Here is a 19,595-nt window from a genome sequence, read left to right on the forward strand (position 1 = left end):
GGCACATGCGGACGCGGTGCGCAGACTTAGCGCAAATCACGTTTGTGGTGTTTACACTGAAAGCTTTGAAAAATTGGCCGGGCATGCGACGGCGAATGCGTTGAAAATTGTAGCGCGAACATGACATTGAAATTCCTCTTGCAAACGGAATTTCCTAATTGTTAGATACATATATACTTATGTACTAATATTCGCTCGTCATTTGAGCGCTTGTACATATGTACACCTGCAAATATGTATGTTTGCATGTGTAGTAGCACCGTGGTTAACATGCGGTGGAGTAATTGTTGCTTTAATGCCACCAATATTTGGCTAATGAAATCGAAAAGTTCTCATTAAAACACAAATGCGATTGAATGGACGGTTGCTGGATTTCGTGAGATTTTTTATTTATTAAATAATATTATGTTTGTACATTTTTACGCTATTGTATTAATATAATCGTATATAATATGTCTGTACACATGTATAATTAATTTACAGGTTTTCAGTGCAATAAGGCGACGTGATTCGCATATTTCCGGTTCGAAATTCTTAATGCTTCATTTTATGTCCCATATTCGTACATTTTAGTTGATAATAATAGCAGTAATATATACAGGGTGGTTTATATGAGAAGTGTTTTTTAATAAATGATTCAAAATTACTAAAATTTATTTCAGGTGAGTACGATCTGCATTTAACGAATAACAGCCAGTATACAAGAGAAATCCTTGCTTAAAAATATTATAACTTCATTTCATTTCGGCGAATTCTTTCAAGGTGTAACATGGGTTTCACGGAAAAAAGAAACGTGTTTTTTATTAATAATTTAAATTTTATAACATCTTTAGATTATTGTTCTAAAATCAATACGATCCGAGCAATAGTTTTGGAGATACAGTCTAATAAAGGTCTGCGATCCGGGGTAGCTTTACGCATTAAACTTTCATCCTGTTTTTTTCTCAAAACTGTGTTTTCATAGTCGATTGTCAAGATTTATCGTCAACTATTCAATCGATCTTGGTGATATTTTAGACAGATGTTCAAAATGCAACTTAAGGACTTGGACGAAGATTTGTTTCATTTAAAAAAAAATTAAAAAAAAAAATATCGCGAAATTTTTTCAAAATTATTTTTATGTAAAAACCTTTGTAAGAAATCTTTTAATATTTTTCTTAACTAAACAAGTATATTTTATTTTCACTTCAGATGATCCTCCTAGAAGTTATGCAGTCAACGTGAACGCATTTACTTGAAGACTCGAGTTTGAAATATTTTTCTTAAAAAATTTCGGTAAGTCTTCATTAAATATCTTTAAGGGGCTATACCAGTGTGACATTTTCAAAAATCGATTTTTTTATTTTTTGCTTATTCGATAATTAATATATTCAAAAATATCTTGTGGAAGCGGCAAGGTCGTATCTTGAGCAGTTTTTGAATGGCAGTGTTCTAAAGAGCGACCGCTCGCAGGCATAAGCCGCAATATCAAAAATAATCAAAACTGATGACATCATAACTCAACGAGAAATTGACCGATCGACTGCATATTTAAATTGAATGTTCTTCTTATATTTACTATACAATGACCTATGAACTTTTTGATTTGTTGAAAATTGTCAATTTGGCATTCGGAAAACGACCAATTTTTTATCTAAAAAAACGAAATTTTTTTTCAGAACTACGCCATTTTGTTAATTTTTGATATTCTTCTAAACTCGTAGGTCATTGTATAGAAAATATCTTCAACTTTAATACTCTTTTTTAATTTTTTTGTTTCAGCTACTCATTCGCCGGAATCATGTCAGCAGTTGGAGAAATTTTTTTTTGGTACCTCCCAAGACAGCACATAACTCCGTTATTTTTCAATATTTTTGTAAACAAAATCTTAAAATATAGCTGAAAATATACCTTATTATGTAAAAAAAATTCGAAACATCGCCTAATTTTTCATAGGTTACACTGGTATAGACCCTTAAGGCAAGAAGCCCGTGTTTTCTCGAACTAAACTTATGCTACCACATAAAACATGCTGGAATACTTTAAGAAACCGTCTGAGATACTCAATTTAAAAGCCTCAATCTTCCGAATAAGAAGTCTACACTAACTTGTTACCCGAGAACTTTACGGAAATAAACCAAATACCAACTTAATGATAGAAATTATTGCATAAACAGTCTTAAGGGAAGGCTTGCGTATAAGAATCAATTAACTTACTATGCTATTTAACCCAGTTTCTGTTTTGAAAAGATATTTTGACCAATGAAATCGCATTCACTAATAATTTCTAGTTTTGAAACCTGTTCGATCTTCGAGACCATACGTTCCATAAACATTATTTATTTTGAGAATTTGATTTCTAAAATAATTCCAATCTAGTTTTCAAAAATAAATAAAGAGAAACTTATTTGAGAACCTTATATACGAGCCACCCTATAGTATTGAATATGTGCATTCACACGCAGGGGGGAGTATCGCGTATCATATATTGTCTTTTGTCATCCAATTGTTATCGGTGCAAAAATCTAACAAACGTAAGTACATTCGAACAATAATTGAAATAATTAAATTTATAAATGAAATGCATTTCTGACAACTTAAGCTTATTAACTTGTATATATAATACATGTACATATGTATATGTGTATGCAATAAAAAGTGATAATAATTTATTGTTTTTCTGTTAATTTGATTTTTAGGTTGTCTTCTCACGAAACGATAATAAGATATTTAGACCGCCTAGTGAAGCCTATAAATAAATAATAATTAAAGTTATAAATAGCAGCATTTTCAAATGCATTAACAATCTAAATTGTTTAAGAATGGTGGTCGCTGTGGTCGACAAACATACAAACACACCATTCGTGTATAATAAAATAGTTGAATTGCTCGTATATTAATTATGTGTATTTTTATTTGGAATTAAGAAAAACAATTAACAATAATAAGATCACCTTTAGAGCCGCCTTGTTAATTGTTATTTGCTGAAATATCTAGCAGTTTCTGTATGTTTGTCGGTGTGTACAATATAAGCACAAATTATTTATTTTTAATTGGCTTTAATATGCCTATTATCGGACATAATTTTGTAGACGCTGACGCTTTACCTGAATCGAATTTTTTCATGCCAAAGTTAGTGTGTCTTAAGGCAAATAGGAAGGGAAAGATAAAACGTGTGCACAGTTTCATTTTTTATAAAATCAAATTTAAAGCTTCAATTCGATTCACGCCACCCCATGACTTCCTCTTTATGCTTTATGCAGGTGGTATTGAATTCTTTTTGATTAATTTCCAAAAGGGAGCGGCTAAAATTAATTAAGAACTGGACAACTGCATTTTAGTTGAAACGCTTGTGTACTTGAATGGGAGGGTAAATTATTATTAGATGATTTGGAATAGGTGTGTGAATTTATTTTTACAGACGTAGCATATTTTTAACAATACTTAATATAGTTAATTTATTATCTTAATTTCTTAAAATATGTATGTAGTTTACTCGCATTATAAGAAATCTTAGTATTAATATACGTATAATAATATAAAGAATATTGCAAAATTTCATGAAAATATCAGAATACTTCAACACTGATCCACACATTTGTATATATTTCTACTAATCTTATACATATTTAAGGAAGAGCTAAGTTGTGTGTAATCGAACAGCTATAACACCACAATTTATTCATGTAATTTTGTTAAGACAACATACAATATGACCCATATATTCGGCATAAAGCGCACTAGAAAACAAAAATCATTATACAGAAACCACTGCAAACGATGTGGTCGAGTTGCCTCGCGAAATCGGAATGACTCTCGCGCAACCTCACTCTGGATACTGCACCAGGTTGAGCTTCTACTTATCCACAATAAACCCGACATACCGAATACATGTCTGGCATGAAATGAGTCCCCGCATGACGCTAATCGTTTATTTAAATGCGCAAGGAACCCTAATTGCCATCTCCTTAAGTTCTGACCCCATCATAACAGCTCGTTTCCTGGGCCTCCCGTTGAATAATCGCGATGACAACTAAACTGGATCGTCGTCTGTTAATAACCAACCAATTTTTTTTAGGCCACATCCTTGAATGAAAGTTGTGTCTTTTTTTATAGCCGAGCCGAATCGCCATCGTAAGCATTAAGCCTAAGTGGACCGGGAGACTAGTGAAGAATTTACTTATACTTAACTGATAGATATCAGATGTCAGACCAAAAATGGCAGTCAAATTAATGAAATGTCAGATGGCACTTATCAGGCGGTTGCTGCAAAATATCCAGCGAAAAGCTGTCAGATAAAAGGATCTAAATTTAAGAGAACCTCTTTATACCACTTTCGTGAAATACTAATCAGGTTTCGTCTATTATTTCATGTTTCCTTTACTTTTTTACTTCTCTATTAAATATATAGTTCCTTGGACGTAGGGCTTTTATTGCTTCTTTAATACTACGTATAAAGTACAGTTAAAGACAACAATACCAATTTTATGAACAACTAAACAAGGTCTCGCTGTAATGTACTCGCAAAAAGGGTTAGAGTTATTTTTAGCCAACCAGAATTCATACCATTTATCTTCACCGTAATGTGATACACATTTTGCTTGCATTAAAACATATCCCAAAACTCACTACTAGTAATATCAACATAACAGTACTTGGAAATCAGTGCCATGCTCTTTTTTAGCCATCAAACTCGCTTTGATAAGCTTATTGTTGCAACAAGTGAACGCTCACTTTTTTGTTTCTAAGCGCGCTAATTGAGCGAACTGAACTGTCAAGGTGTATTTTCAGCTTTTGTCTCACTCACTATTCTAATTATTGTATGCGAGTATATGAGTATATACCCAAATACATGTTAAAAGAGGTGGATGTAATATCCGAATGAAATATTATAATTAATTGTGAAGAATCATAAAGAAATTCTCTACAAGTTAAATCGTATAAAATGGGTTGCAAATTCGTATTTGGTATCATTCACTTCGTGAAATCATCTCGATAAAGAACTACCACATCTCCAAATATGGCATTCAAGGTACGTTTATCCTCCACAGAGGATCGAATTGTCCTCCTCTACATAATAAGTTCTTACTAATAGCAGGAACTATTTATTTATTTGCAGTTTGTATTCGCACTCGCTTTCGTTGCCGTGGCTAGCGCTGGCTACGTACCAGTTGCCCCAGTATACCACTCCGCACCAGCCGTCGCTGTGCACGCAGTACCTGTGGCCGTAGCCCAAAAGGTCGTTGTGAAATCAGAGGAATACGATTCTCATCCTCAATACAATTTCTCTTATGGCGTTGATGATAAAGTGACCGGTGACTCCAAGAGCCAAGTGGAGGAACGTGATGGAGATGTGGTCCGTGGTGAATACTCCCTGATCGATGCTGATGGTTACAAACGCACTGTTCAATACACTTCCGATGATGTCAATGGTTTCAACGCCGTCGTCAACCGTGAACCTCTTGTGAAATCTGTTGCTGTGGCTCCAGTTGCTCACTATGCTGCCCCAGCTGTTGTCAAGACTGTTGCTCCTGTCGCCCACTACACCGCTCCCGTTGCCCACTACTCGGCTCCAGTCGCTCACTATTCCGCTCCTGCTGTGGTCAAAACTGTAGCTCCCGTAGCTCATTATGCTGCCCCAGTAGCCCACTATGCCGCTCCAGCTGCCCATTACGCATCATATGCTGCTCCTGCGGTCGTCAACTATCATCATTAAGATATAAAGAATTTGAATAACAGAAAATGGATCAATGTGATATTAAAAGATAATTATTATTCTTTTTTCTATAGATATACCGATCATAAATTTATAGTATTAATAAAACTTATTCGTATTTCAAACTACTTATTCGCATTTGAAATTAGTTTTCTAAAATATATACCTGGAGTACATATCTATTCTAAGATTTTCAAACAATTACTATATTGGCCTCAAATTAATAAGATTTTTACTCAAAATCAACGGTTTAATTAAAATATGTTAAACAAGTAAGGAAAGGCTAAGTTCGGTTGCAACCGAACATTTTATACTCTCACAATTTATTGCTATAGTTTTATTAAGATAACACTCAATTTGACCCATATATTCGGCATAAAGTCCAATAGAGTAACGAAAACCATCATATATAGTATATGTAGGATGGGGTAATTCGACCAATTTCAACTATTTTTCCCACCACGCTACATTGTTAAATTAGGTATTATTCATAGGAATCCATAGAATTCATAGGAGATGAATTTCTATACAATAAATTTATCTAAATTTTCGGCATAAAATTGATCACAAGCACTTAGATCCTCATATTATAGTCCGATTTCGGCGTTAGAAATATAGTATTTGTGCAGAGTTTTGTTCCGATATCTTCACTGGTTAAGTGAATGAATCAGTTGGACTTCAAAATTGTGGTATAAGGAAAGTAGGCGTGGCTGTGAACCGACAAAATATACTATTGGCATGCCAAGCGAATGTTATGAACCGCATGTCGTTGAAATTGTTCCGTAGATATGGTTTTTTACCCCTAGGTGGGCGGCGCCACGGCGCTTTTCTGGTCTTTTTCCTTATTGAAATAAAGCACTATTAATAGTTTTCAACATATCCGTTGTATAGAAGGATATTTTTAATTTCCTCTAGCCTTACTAAAAACATTTCTTCAGACTAGTGTATTTATAGTGGAAAAGTAAAATTTTCTAACTGTGTCGCTTTCGTCAAGAAACTCTAATTGTAGAGAAATATTTTTGTTTTTCCTCACTAATATGTTGTCACACAGCATTTTAAGGTTAGCTGCATATAAAAGTTATACGAATGACAATAATTTCATACAAAAGAAACCAAAGTACCATAAACATCTGATTAAATCTACTAAAAAGTTGTAAGACAACTATGCGCACTTGCAGCTGTAACATAAATGGCCATTATAACTTTGACAAGCCCCAAATTCCAGTTCGAAATAGTTGTAATTCTTCTTGTAATTTGTCATGAAAGTGCAACCTTGAAATATGTACTTATTAACCGCAAGCACCGAAATGATAGCAAATGACCTTGACAATGAATGAACATACCAGCAGTAATTTCAAGTGCATTTTGTTTCTCGTTAAGTGGCCCTTTCTAAATGTGCAGCGATAAGATAAATGAAGAATTCCGTTACTAACCACAAAAAAAGTTCAGTTATAAATTAGACTAAATGTCAGACAGCTAATTCATTCAACACTCGCTAGTTCAACGCAGAGCAACAGTTGGCAAAAATAAATCATGATGAAGGTATGTCTGACTTGAACTCCAAAACAAAAATTTGATCTGATTAATAATTTTATAATTTTCCTTCAATATTTCAGTTTCTTATTGCATTTGCACTTGTGGCTACCGTTAGTGCCGGGCTCTTGGTACCACAACCACAATATCACTACAGCAAACAAGTGGAGGAATACGATGCTCATCCTCGATACCAATTCTCGTATGGTGTTGACGACAAAGTGACCGGTGATTCCAAGAGTCAATATGAGGAACGCGATGGCGATGTAGTTCATGGACACTACTCCTTGATCGATGCGGATGGCTTCAAACGCACTGTCCACTACACCTCTGATCCTCATAACGGTTTCAATGCCGTCGTAAACCGCGAACCTTTGGTGAAGGTATCCCCAGTTGTGCCAGTGGCGCATTATACACACGAACCAGCTGTTGCATACCATCATGCTCCTGAATATCATCAGCATCACTACTGACCGTTGTACTCATGCGTTTACATAACTGTATTTATTTTCATTATTTTATTCACTTGTATTTGTTTGTTTTATAAATGTTTTTGATTATACACATACATACAAAAATTTAATTATGTTATTTTTCGCCTTACTGTGAGTTATGTACATATATGTATATGTAAGTAAATATAATCGAAATGCAAATATTTTAAAGAAGAGCTTAAAGCTTCAAACATATGCGATTCATCGAACAAGTTTTGCAGTAAACCGTTACTTTTCAAATAATTTTGTATACCGTCTCTCGCTCGACTGGACCTTGGTTATATCGAGTTCAATTTGTGTCCGTTTCTATGGAGTTATCTGATTGGGCGATTTAAAAGCTGTTCAGAGCTTTCGCCCTCGGACTCAACTAACACTTGAAGCGTAATTTTGATACATTTTTGAAATCTCAATTTAGCAGCAAGCCAAAGCTCACAAAGAGCTGAAGAGGCAAATGACGATGATGCATCTTAGTACACTTTTGATTGATAAAAGCTCATGTTTTCTTCTCAACGAATCTACTTGTAACAGATATGAATTTTTGTATAATAATTAATAAGCTCATGCTGTCCAAGTCTACCATATCTGGAATGTGAAAGAAAAATCGTCAAAAGGTCCAAATAGCTGTATACATTTAGACCTTGACCTTCTTAATAATATTCCAATAACCGAGTTTAATTAGCTTAGTGATCTTACAGTTGGACATGTACTTTTATCTTTTTGAGATCTTTGCTCAAATTGTAAGCAGAAATAGCTTCTTGTTGAAGAATAAGTAGTGTTCAGAATATTCCTTCAGTCATTCATAGGCAACTTGAAGCTTACAGTCTATAGGGAAAGAATTGTTTTGCAACAATTAGAAAAAGTGTGAGCTCCATATGTTTGTCTTTATCATCATCTCCATCATCATCAAGTTGGCACTACAACCGGGTGTCAGTTGTCTCTTTATTGTCGCACTATGTCCGCGGAAAAGCTCATACAGCTCGTCATTCGAAACCGGTACTCACCTACTCCCATGCGTAGAAGACAAAAAGGCCTTCGTAGATCTTTTCTTCGAACTTGAATGCTCCTCGTTGTTCATCATCGTCCATATTTTCTCAACATACATTAGGACGGGTATAATGAGTGACATATAGAGCGTTACTTTGGTTTAGCGAGAGATGGCTCTACTACTTTTCAATTGTTTACTTATTGCCTTTAACCATTATGGAAGCAGAATATGTCATCAAAAATATTTGAAAGAGCAGTTATCAATTGAAATTGTTGTACAAAGATATGTTCATATATATGTAGATATATAAAACTATATTGGGATCAAGAAAACTTTATTTGTTTTTTAATCAACTATATAATTTAAAAAAATAAAAAAAAAATCCAAAACTCTATTTTCCAAATTTAGAAACTAGTGTACCCAACTCAAGAACATTCAGTTCAACATTCAAAGCACCCATAATCACATATTGTACATGAAAGATTCTTCAAGCTTATTTCAAAAATTCAGAAACCCTATTCCAAAATCACTTCTAATTTTCGATTTTCGAAAATTGTGTTATATGTTATTAGCTTTATTCTCGACTTCAAACTTATATATTACCATATATTATTATTACTTGATATATGTATGTCTGTGATGAATTTAAGCCTTAAATCAGGAACTTCTATTACTAGCGTTAAAAACAAGTTTTAGGGAAAACTTTCAATTTCAAAACTCCTATTTGCATCCTTAAAACCAAACAATAGTAAAGTCAAGTCTCTTTTCCTAACAAATTCAAAAGAAGCTACCAAACAATACCGCGTAGCGCAACGCTGTAAGTGGGTCAGCAGTTGTGAACTTCACCGCTATTTAAGCGCTCAATAACAAGTTATGAATGTGTATATTTATAAAATTTTGCAAAAATTAATAAAACAAACATAACAACACTTTGGATCAATAAAGTGCAAAATTAGACTGAAGCAACAACAATAATAATGGAATAAAAAAATAAGTAGCGAAGCTTCACCATAAAATAAAATGAAAATGTTTTAGGAAAAAAGCACATTTTAATAAAAGCTCAATAATTATTTTAACAAGCAAACGGCTACAACACGTTATGTAGTAATAGCAAATACAATAAACAGTTACATTGTTGAACTTGAAGCAAGAAAGGGAGGTGTAAAAGAGGTGTGAAGAGTCATTGGGTAAGCAGAGGACGACGCTTAGTGAATGAGGTGGGGCAAAAAGACGAAGTGAGGTGGGCCAAATGCCGGAAAACCGCAAAGAAGGCATCGCACAAACTGTCGAAAGTGCTTTGCAATTTTTTATTATTTTTTTTTTAATTCGCAATCAAACTATAAAGTACAGATATATCGATATATTATACACACATATGTATATATTGCGAATCAGCAATTTTTATTATTATTTAATCATTTGCTTACGATTATTTTCCAGCGCACAATCAATATGGGGGCTCACAATTAATATCGAAAATCCAAGCTACGCGCCGATCGTGCGTTGGTGGTAAGGGCGTGGTATGGCCGGCAGCGATGGTTATTACGCCACCAGTGTTATCGCCAGCGGCAATATGCACATACAATCGTACCCGAAACTCTAACAAAGCAACGGTCTAGCAGCGAACGATCGTTTTGATATCCGTCGAGGAATGCAAATCATGCAGACGAGCGTACGCTTTTACTCGCATTTGCGCGCGGCAAGACGAACACTTGCACTTTTACACAAAACACTAAACACAATGAAATAATAAAATAATAAATGACTTAGAAAAAAGAGATAAAAGACCACACCAAGGGTATTACGTACATACGTAACCACGTGAAATAACGTGCATACCATTTACCGGCGAGTATTCCATATTCCATTGAATTTCGTGGCATGTAGATTTTGGTATATAAACTAACACTCGACTCCAACTCATTAGTATTCAAGTCGCACACTTCGTAGTGGGAGGACAAACCAATACGCGAATTTTGTAATTTTTTGCAGTTATAGCAGCGCTCACATTCACGAAATGGCATTCAAGGTGAGTGCATAACTTTCATATGAGTTGGCCTGTATTTGTTGCGGAGTATAGGAAATTTTCGGCATATTTAAATTTGGCATTCAGTTTCAACCAGAAATTTGCAATTTATCTGTTCTTTCAGTACTTCGCTGTTGCACTTCTCATCGGTGCTGCCCAAGCCGGCATTATCTCTGTACAGGAACAACATGCTATCCCCTTGGAACATCATCAACACCATGAGGCCGCCGCTTTGTATCATGCACCCGCACAAGTAGCTCATGTGGCTCACGCCCCCGTTCCACAGACAGTGCATTTGTTGCAGAAGCAACATGTTGCCCACGAACAGTATCCCAGTGATCCTCATCCTCAGTACAATTTCGCTTATGATGTACAGGATGCCGTCTCCGGTGATTCTAAGCGCCAGTCGGAGAGTCGCGACGGCGATGTAGTCCATGGTGAATATTCATTGAACGATGCTGATGGTTTCCGTCGCACTGTCAAATACACTGCTGACTCTGTCAATGGTTTCAACGCTGTGGTCGAACGTGAACCCCTCACCCACAAAGTTGTGGCTGCTGCTCCAGTGCAGTATCATCATGCTCCTGTTGCTGTTGCTCCAGTGCAATATCATCATGCTCCCGTCCATGCTCATCAAGAGTACGCCGCCGTGCCAGTTCAGCACCAAGTTGCCGCACACACCAGCTACGAAGCTCCTCTTCCTCATCATGAAGAACAACAACACTACTATCATCATTAATCGAAAGTATTGCCATTTCTCATCTAATTCGCTTGCACTGCCCTTGTCATTGTGAAAACAAAAATTAGAATTAAGTAGCTAGAAAACAATTTGTACACCAAGTATTATGAATTAAACATAAAAAATATCCAATTTATATGAAGTATTTTTATTTATGACAAGAATATTTCTTGATCAGAGAGAGATGCTGCTGTAAACTGGTAGATACATTTTCAAGATGGTTTTATATTAACATTAAAATGATAGAGGCAGATAGTCTTCCGACTATTACAGCATTTTTTTCCAAGCGGAAACGGCTGCCATTAAGGCAGCGGTGGGTATATTGCTCTAGAGCGCATCAACCTTCTGAGAAGTGATGATTTTACCCTGATATCAGAGCGGCGATACCAGTCCTGAGTTCGATGACTATGCTCCAAAGCTGGTTAAGGAATGCTTATCTTCACTATCAGTGTCCTTTACGATTTGACTAGTTTGCCTAACTTGCCACAGTTGAATCGTGGGATATTGTGAGGCTATCCTATTGTGGTTTATTGCTGAACAGGTGGGCCTCGACTAAGCTGGACATGTGCTGATCAGTCCCTAGATCTTGCGCAGCTGTTCTGGCCTAAGGTGAATAACAAGAGATCTACGGAACTCTTAGCCTTTAGCAAATTTCATCTCTCCGTAGCCGTAGTGGTTTTAACTGTTCATTGTCCGCTCGGAGTACACGCTGTTAGATTAAAAATAAAGATAAATACTAACTGTAGAAATTGCCTGGAAGAGGACCATTTATCACTTTTTTCTGGAATGTCCCGCCTTTACGAGGTCAAGACAAAAATTTCTAGGGGTCTCTCTTTTTTGAATCACCGCGCGAACTAGCAGATTTTTTTTGGGTTCAAGACGTTTTGTCAAATCTTAATGCCTAATCAAGGGGATAATCTTGGCTTCACAAAGAATGGTCTCTCATAGCCTAAGTCTCTTTCCCTCAGGGGAACAGCCAAACAACCTAAACTAACCTACATATGTGGCCATAGAACTTATACTACACAATATTTTCTAGTTTCTACAAATGTGACATATATTCTGTATTCATATTTTATTACAGAATGTTAGGACCTGGACAGGTTATCCAGGTAACTCTTGTTTGTAACCTAAAATTTATCAAAATAGTTATTACTTAAAATAGAGATGCCGAAAGTGAATGAACCCGGTCTGTAGGTTCCTTTAGTCCCCATATACCGAATATATTAATTTTCATCTCTTGGACATTTTGGAATATGGACATTTTTTACATTCTTCAATATGCTTGTAAAAAAATTATTAGGCAAGTATTTTAATTATTACATATTTATTTATTTGAAAATCACATTTTTAATTATACTACAAACAGTCAATCAACTCAAGCTACGAAATCGGGCATTTAGTGGTGGGCGGCAGTGGTGTAGGTGGTGTAAGCGGGGGCAGCGTAGTGGGCAACTGGGGCAACAGTCTTAACTACAGCAGGGGCTGAGTAGTGAGCGACTGGAGCTGAGTAGTGGGCAACTGGAGCGGCGTAGTGGGCGACTGGTGCAACGGTCTTGACGACTGCTGGAGCAGCATAATGAGCAACTGGAGCAACGGTCTTGACGACTGGAGCAACGGCAACGGATTTTACAAGGGGTTCACGGCTCACGACTGCGTTGAAACCATTGACATCATCGGAAGTGTATTGGACAGTGCGTTTGTAACCATCAGCATCGATGAGGGAGTATTCACCGCGGACCACATCACCATCACGTTCCTCCACTTGGCTCTTGGAATCACCGGATACAGCGTCCTCCACGCCGTAACTATATTTGTACTGAGGATGTGGGTCGTATTCATCATCAGCCTTAGCCAAGACAGGCTGAGCAGCGTAAGCTACTGGCGCGGCTTTAATGACATGAGCGGCTGGAGCAGCATGGTACACTTGTGCGGCTGGGATTAAGCCAGCGCTGGCGACGGCCAGAAGTGCGAATACAGCGACGAACTACAAGAATAATATACGAGTCAGATAAATGGTCTTATTTTTTTGAAGTAAACGCGTGTAACTTACCTTGAATGCCATTTCGATTCAATTAACTTGTTGACTGTTGAACTTGTGCTGCTGAGCTGGTGTTGCTCTGATGAATGAAAATCTGATAATGCTGCTCCAATTGCCCACATACACTATTTATACGAACTCTGTACGCATTACACTTTGCACAATTATTTTGGAATTATTACATTTTTCATTTTTACATCCATTTTTTAATGATGGTGAGCCATGCTGCAGAAGGTGTGTCGAAAAGTGTAGCATTGAAACTGTGGCAACAAGTCATAACTGCTCTTGTCAAATCATGTTTTCTTTCTTGATGCTTTTCAGCTTTATGGCCATTATACTGCTGTGTATTGTTAACATAGTCTATGTATGTATATTTGTGAACTAGGTTTACTGTAAACCCTGTCAAACAGTAGTTCATTTTTTTCGCCACCAATATTGTCTTTTCAATTTCACCATTTGAGATAAAGAGATATACAATCAAAAAGTCTTCTAATATGTTTGCTTATTTTTCATTATTCCCGTTATTTCTTTGACATTTTTACAGCAAATTGTATATAAATCAAACTAAATGAGATAAGGAAGCGAAAGAGATAAATATTTTTGAAAAAAATAAATGAAAAAAATTTTGCCAAGAATTAAAATGTTTTGGGAACCTCTGGAATGATTGAGCAAATTATTCGAGAAATGCCCTCAAATTTTTCATTCATTTCGTTCCTCAATATACAATCATATGTACATAGCGAAGAAATAGATGATTTCACGTAGGAGGTTATGAAGCAATTTATTTCAGGAGGTCCGAAAATGTCGTTTTTTCGGCAAATTCACTTATGACTTCTGTAAACAAAATTCTTAAGAGATGTCATAAAACGTTGAGATCTTTGCCGATGGGACAACTAAAGTCTCTGCATTGAACTTACTTTCGTTAGGTGTTCAGAACTTCTAACTGTTTAAAGAATACCATTCTCTAAGTAAGTTCTAAGTTCTTAATTCGACTTAATAAAACTAAAAAAAAACATCGGGTTCCATTCAGTCTCGTGTGCTACGCTTAAATAGCTTGTGAACTATAAGCCATTTATTATTGTATATATCTTGCAATATTTTTTAACTGTCCAAAAGTAGTATGAATATCATTGCATTCTGGAGATTTCCAAACCAAGTAATATAAAATATGAACTTTGGCCGAAGTGTTCGATTGTTACGTCAAGCTCCAATCCTCAAAAGAGATCTACTTGCGTACATACGAGGTGTGTTCAAAAAATAACGGAATTTTCGGGGTTTGAAAACAATATTTATTCATTCACCTACATTCGCCTTCAAAATAGTCCTCATACGATATTATGCACTTATGCCAGCGTTTCTTCCAATCGTCGAAACACTTCGCAAGCTTGATTTTTGGGATAACCTATAGCTCTTTCAGTGATTTCTTATATGTTTGTAAAACGACGGCCGGCCCATAGGATTTCTCTTTATTTTTGGAGCTGGGAAAAAGTCTCACGGAGACATGTCTAGCAAATATAGTGGCTGGGGCTGATGCATTGTTACAATATTGTTTTTGGTCAAGAACTCACGATCAAGTAACGAAGTGTGAGCTTTTAACAAACGAAAATCGTCAACCTCATAAAAATACGTCTAACCTTAGCCGCCTTTTACAGACAAAGTAAGCAATGGGTATAGCTGGTAATTGTATCCTACTTCAGGAGCATGTATATTAAAATTTGACAATTTAACTCATCAATCCGACAAATTTTAAATTTTACAATTCCCGTTATTTTTTGAACATACCGCGTATGTTTTTATGAGATTCGAAGATGAGTTTACGAAGTGTTAAACACTCAAGTAGAATCCACAGTGTTTAATTACCAATGCATTTTCGTCTATTTATTCTAATTTGTGCCAGATTCACACTGAATTTCTAAATTTTGGTCATAAATTTTGTTGGATCTCTGATCAAAATCAAGTTTTGTACACATTTAGAATAATATTTTGCAAATTGTGTTGTGGGTTTTTTGTTTGGCCTCTACTCAAGCCACTTTTGGTTTCAGCATTTACACTACGACACCAGCGCTTTACTAAAGAACACATTTCGTTGCGACCGATTTATTAAAACGCTCCTCATGCACTTCGCTGTGACTTATATGGTTAGCCATAAAGCCGAAAATGAATATCAATTATTTGTCATCAATGACAAAACAGACGATTTGAGTATAAATGCCGATCGGCGTTGCGAAGAACCACATTCAGTGTTTAACATTTGTTTCATACGGACAGAACAAAATAATCCAAAAAATGGCCATCAAGGTTTGTTTACGAAGAACTAATAGATTTACTCAAAATTTTTAAGTGAAAATTATAAAGTGAAATGTTATAGAACTCTAAAAAAATAATAATATTTGTGTTTCCCAAATATTTTTAGTTTGTGATCGCTCTCGCTCTCTTCGCCGTTGTGCACGCCGGTGTTGTTGTGCCCGCTGCCGCTCCCGTTGCTGTTGCGCCCGCCGCCGTTGCTGTCGAGGAATACGACCCACACCCACAATACAAATACGGTTACGATGTGCAAGACACACTGTCTGGCGATTCCAAAGGTCATGTGGAGGAACGTGATGGTGATGTTGTGCGCGGTGAATACTCGCTAATCGATGCCGATGGTTTCAGACGTGTTGTCACCTACACTGCCGATCCCATCAACGGTTTCAACGCTGTCGTGCGTCGTGAACCCTTGGTTGCGCCCGTCGTTGCTGCTGCTCCCATCGTAAAGGCTGCTCCAGTCGTAGCTGCCCCTGTTGCCGCTGCCCCTGTGGTTAGAGCCGCTCCATTGGCCGCTGCCGCTCCAGTAGTGCCAGCTTTTACCTACAGCCGTTTGTAAAAAGTCGCGCTATGGCTTGTGAATACCGTTTCATTATTTTTGGATTAATTAGCTACTGTACGAAAAAAAAATTGTGATCTAAATATAATTATAGAAAAAATTTTACTTCTTTGGAATTCTAAAGATGGGGTTGGGAATTTCATATTAATTTAAGCATTTTTTGTATTCAGATGACCATCCAAAAATGTATATGTTAAAAAAAAGCATGTACTTGACTATTAAATCGGAAAGGTGGGTACTAGTTGATAAAATCATCGATGAAAAGCCATAGGGTGATTATAGAGGAGAACTCATTCTATATGAAATTCAAGATAAACAAGCGAAGAAACTTTTAGACCAATCTTTATACGATATATATTCTGTCCGATCAGCAGAAAAGATTTATTCCATTCTCCCGCTTTAAATTAAGAAAATCTGTTAAGATATAATACAATATAGTCAACTATATTTGTATTCCCCATTTTTTTAACTTTATTTTGTACGGAATACATTTTTTACAGATTAAATGTTTGAAATTAACGGAAAATCATTACGATCAGTAATCTTATGATCAATAAAATGGGGCCTACTGTAATAAGTATATATTCGTTTCGTTTCGAATGCGTTTAAACTCACTAAAATGAAAAAAAATTTTGACGATATCAGACACACTTACATACATTCCATGTGGACATAAATAGCTATAACATTTTTTTTGAATATTACATATAATTTTTTATAGTAAAAATTAGGCAGCATTTTTTTTATTCGAAATGACAAAATTTGTGAAAGTAATTAATGTGTAGGACATTGTAAAATTGCCGCGAGACATTTAATGCTTTATGCCCTTACATGCAGTTTCTTCAATTACTTTGTTACAGCCGTGTTGTTTTATTATATATATTTTTATTATATACGCTTTTTTCTCGTTTCGCGTACCAAATGACACTAATCTCGTTTTGAAAGCGTTACCTGCGCACTTTGAAATGGGTTGATAAATAGCTCCTGTAGCAATATGCATATGACATGCGAAATTGATTTGCACACATACATATGGACATGTAGACAAAACAATTACTGCCAGTAATGGTGTATTTGAAAATGTGAATTCTTCGAAAAATTGCCAAGTAACACACAAAAATAGAGAAAAGTGCGAAAAATAGAAATTACAGTCCGTCATTGGTATATAAATCGCACAAATTTGAATAATAAATCATTCAGCATCTTAACACCTAACACGAGACAGCAATTGTGTAGCGCCAAACCAAGCTTTAGCAAAATGGCATTCAAGGTAAGTAACTCAATATCATTATATCAATTTAAAGCAAGTTTTAATTTCTGTCCTCATCTACAGTTCGTAGCAATCCTCGCACTCGCCGCAGTGGTCAGCGCTGGCGTACTCCCCGTACATGAGGTGTACCAACACGCACCAGTGGCCACCGCTGTGGTGAAGGCACCTGTGGCTTATGCCGCACCAGCTCCAGCTTATGCGCATATTGCTCACGCTCCAGTTGCTGTGCACGCACATGCTCAACCGGTTCTTGCCAAGCACGATGACGAATACGATCCACATCCACAATACAAATACGGCTATGATGTGCAGGACGCACTCTCTGGCGATTCCAAGAGTCAAACCGAGGAACGCGATGGTGATGTCGTCCGCGGCGAATACTCATTGGTCGATGCTGATGGTTTCAAGCGCGTCGTCCAATATACCGCCGATCCCGTTAACGGTTTCAACGCCGTTGTCAACCGTGTGCCTTTGGAACATGTGAAGACTGTGGTGAAAGCTGCACCTGTAGCCTATGCCGCGCCTGCTCACGGTTACGTTAAGGAGTTCGCCGCCCCAATTGCTTATCATCATTAAATTTGTACTAAATAACGGTGTTTAAAACTGTTGAGTGTGATTATTGTTATCGTTTGAAAGAATTGTTAAATAGTTTTAGTGTAAATAAACCTCAATTGAGCTTTTCGAGCTTCATTTTATAAATATAGCGCTTTGAAATACAAGCATTAGTAGAAAGCTTAAGTTTGATTCCTCAACTGGACTAATTTGGGTAGAATTAGTTGTCTTTAAAACCATATCAAATACAATTACTATATGGTTTCATAGAACTCGACTCTCAGTGTCCCATATATTCGGAAAAAGTAATCAAGTAGTAATCAGAAGTAATCGGAAGTAATCCAGTACAACCAGAAGTAATCAAAAGTAATTAAGTAGTAATCAAATGTTATCAAGTCGTAATCAGTAGTAATCAAATATTAATCAAGTAGTAATCTGAAGTAATCAAGCTCAACATTGTGTTCTAGTAGTATAATTATATTTGTTGTAGCACATTAGTGTCAACCACAGATTCGCCTGCGTTTTTACAACATTTCTACAACAAACATGTGGCAACCGCGACATACCGCCGTTGCTGATTTCATAAATTAAGAAAAGGGGCTGACAAAGGAGCTGATACAATTCAATAATTACATGCAAATTGAATTTAATGTCTATAATTTAGTTAATTTCATGCAAGTGCAGTCCATAATTGACTGGTGAGGCGAATCATAAGTGATGACTGAATTGTCGAGGTTGACCTGTTGCCACATGCAACAACAAAAAAAGCACATAAGTGCAACTGCAACATGGTCCCTTCACTGCAATTTCGACAACATAATTTACGGCAGTTGTCCTCTTAATTTCTTTGATGTTTACAAAGCATGTAAGCAATAACAACAACAATAAAATGCAATAATTCATTGCTGCAATCAAAGAAATCTGAATAATACAACCGCATAACGGCAAAAATTGTTTCGACTTCAAACCGATTGCCGTAAGCCAAATAAATGTAAACTGTCTGTGCGTATGTGTGTGTTGGTGTTTGTACAAATACTCGCTGATCTGACGGCAATCGTTCGAATTTTTCTCATTTTTTGGCAACGCAGCACTCAGCGGAGTGTTAAGGTCAAAGTCAGGTTTTATTGTTAATCGACGTACATACCTATAGTATTGTGTATTTTAATCATGCCACATACTTCGCTGAATTAAAGTACCTTCACTGTCTGTCGACCGTTTGTTGCTGTTGTTGTGTGTTTACGCCCGTAATGTGGTTGCTGTTGCTACGATGACCGGCGTAATTCTCGTGTAAGTGTCTGGTATTACAACCGAACAACCGATCGGCCAAATGGCTCCTCATAAACACTCCACCGACAATCGAACAGCAACAACAAAACAGAACCACAACAATAACTGCG

General features: G+C 36.4%; 5 protein-coding genes across 5 annotated transcripts; 4 read left to right on the forward strand and 1 right to left on the reverse strand.

Annotated features, from left to right (window-relative positions):
* Positions 1-4,876: 4,876 nt before the first annotated feature.
* On the forward strand, positions 4,877-18,349 carry LOC128922496 (uncharacterized). Its single transcript, XM_054233173.1, has 8 exons — positions 4,877-5,011; positions 5,099-5,692; positions 7,312-7,611; positions 10,858-11,372; positions 12,557-12,584; positions 15,927-16,310; positions 17,500-17,646; positions 17,710-18,349. The coding sequence occupies exons 1-8, from the start codon at positions 5,000-5,002 to the stop codon at positions 18,220-18,222; spliced, it is 2,493 nt and encodes an 830-aa protein (XP_054089148.1). The 5' UTR covers positions 4,877-4,999; the 3' UTR covers positions 18,223-18,349.
* On the forward strand, positions 7,144-7,820 carry LOC105220664 (larval cuticle protein A2B). The gene is made up of 2 exons (XM_011197106.2): positions 7,144-7,237; positions 7,312-7,820. Exons 1-2 carry the CDS (start codon positions 7,229-7,231, stop codon positions 7,699-7,701), a joined length of 399 nt encoding a protein of 132 aa, XP_011195408.1. The 5' UTR covers positions 7,144-7,228; the 3' UTR covers positions 7,702-7,820.
* On the forward strand, positions 10,584-11,608 carry LOC105220665 (larval cuticle protein A2B). Its single transcript, XM_011197107.3, has 2 exons — positions 10,584-10,736; positions 10,858-11,608. The coding sequence occupies exons 1-2, from the start codon at positions 10,725-10,727 to the stop codon at positions 11,470-11,472; spliced, it is 627 nt and encodes a 208-aa protein (XP_011195409.2). The 5' UTR covers positions 10,584-10,724; the 3' UTR covers positions 11,473-11,608.
* Positions 12,783-13,687, reverse strand: LOC105220656 (larval cuticle protein A2B). Its single transcript, XM_029043772.2, has 2 exons — positions 13,526-13,687; positions 12,783-13,459 (listed from the first exon to the last, which is right to left on the reverse strand). Exons 1-2 carry the CDS (start codon positions 13,535-13,537, stop codon positions 12,872-12,874), a joined length of 600 nt encoding a protein of 199 aa, XP_028899605.1. The 5' UTR covers positions 13,538-13,687; the 3' UTR covers positions 12,783-12,871.
* LOC105220654 (larval cuticle protein A2B) lies at positions 15,651-16,481 on the forward strand. The gene is made up of 2 exons (XM_011197092.3): positions 15,651-15,811; positions 15,927-16,481. The coding sequence occupies exons 1-2, from the start codon at positions 15,722-15,724 to the stop codon at positions 16,374-16,376; spliced, it is 540 nt and encodes a 179-aa protein (XP_011195394.3). The 5' UTR covers positions 15,651-15,721; the 3' UTR covers positions 16,377-16,481.
* Positions 18,350-19,595: the final 1,246 nt, after the last annotated feature.

Source organism: Zeugodacus cucurbitae, chromosome 2 (genome assembly GCF_028554725.1).
Source record: "Zeugodacus cucurbitae isolate PBARC_wt_2022May chromosome 2, idZeuCucr1.2, whole genome shotgun sequence".
Lineage (NCBI taxonomy): Eukaryota > Metazoa > Arthropoda > Insecta > Diptera > Tephritidae > Zeugodacus > Zeugodacus cucurbitae.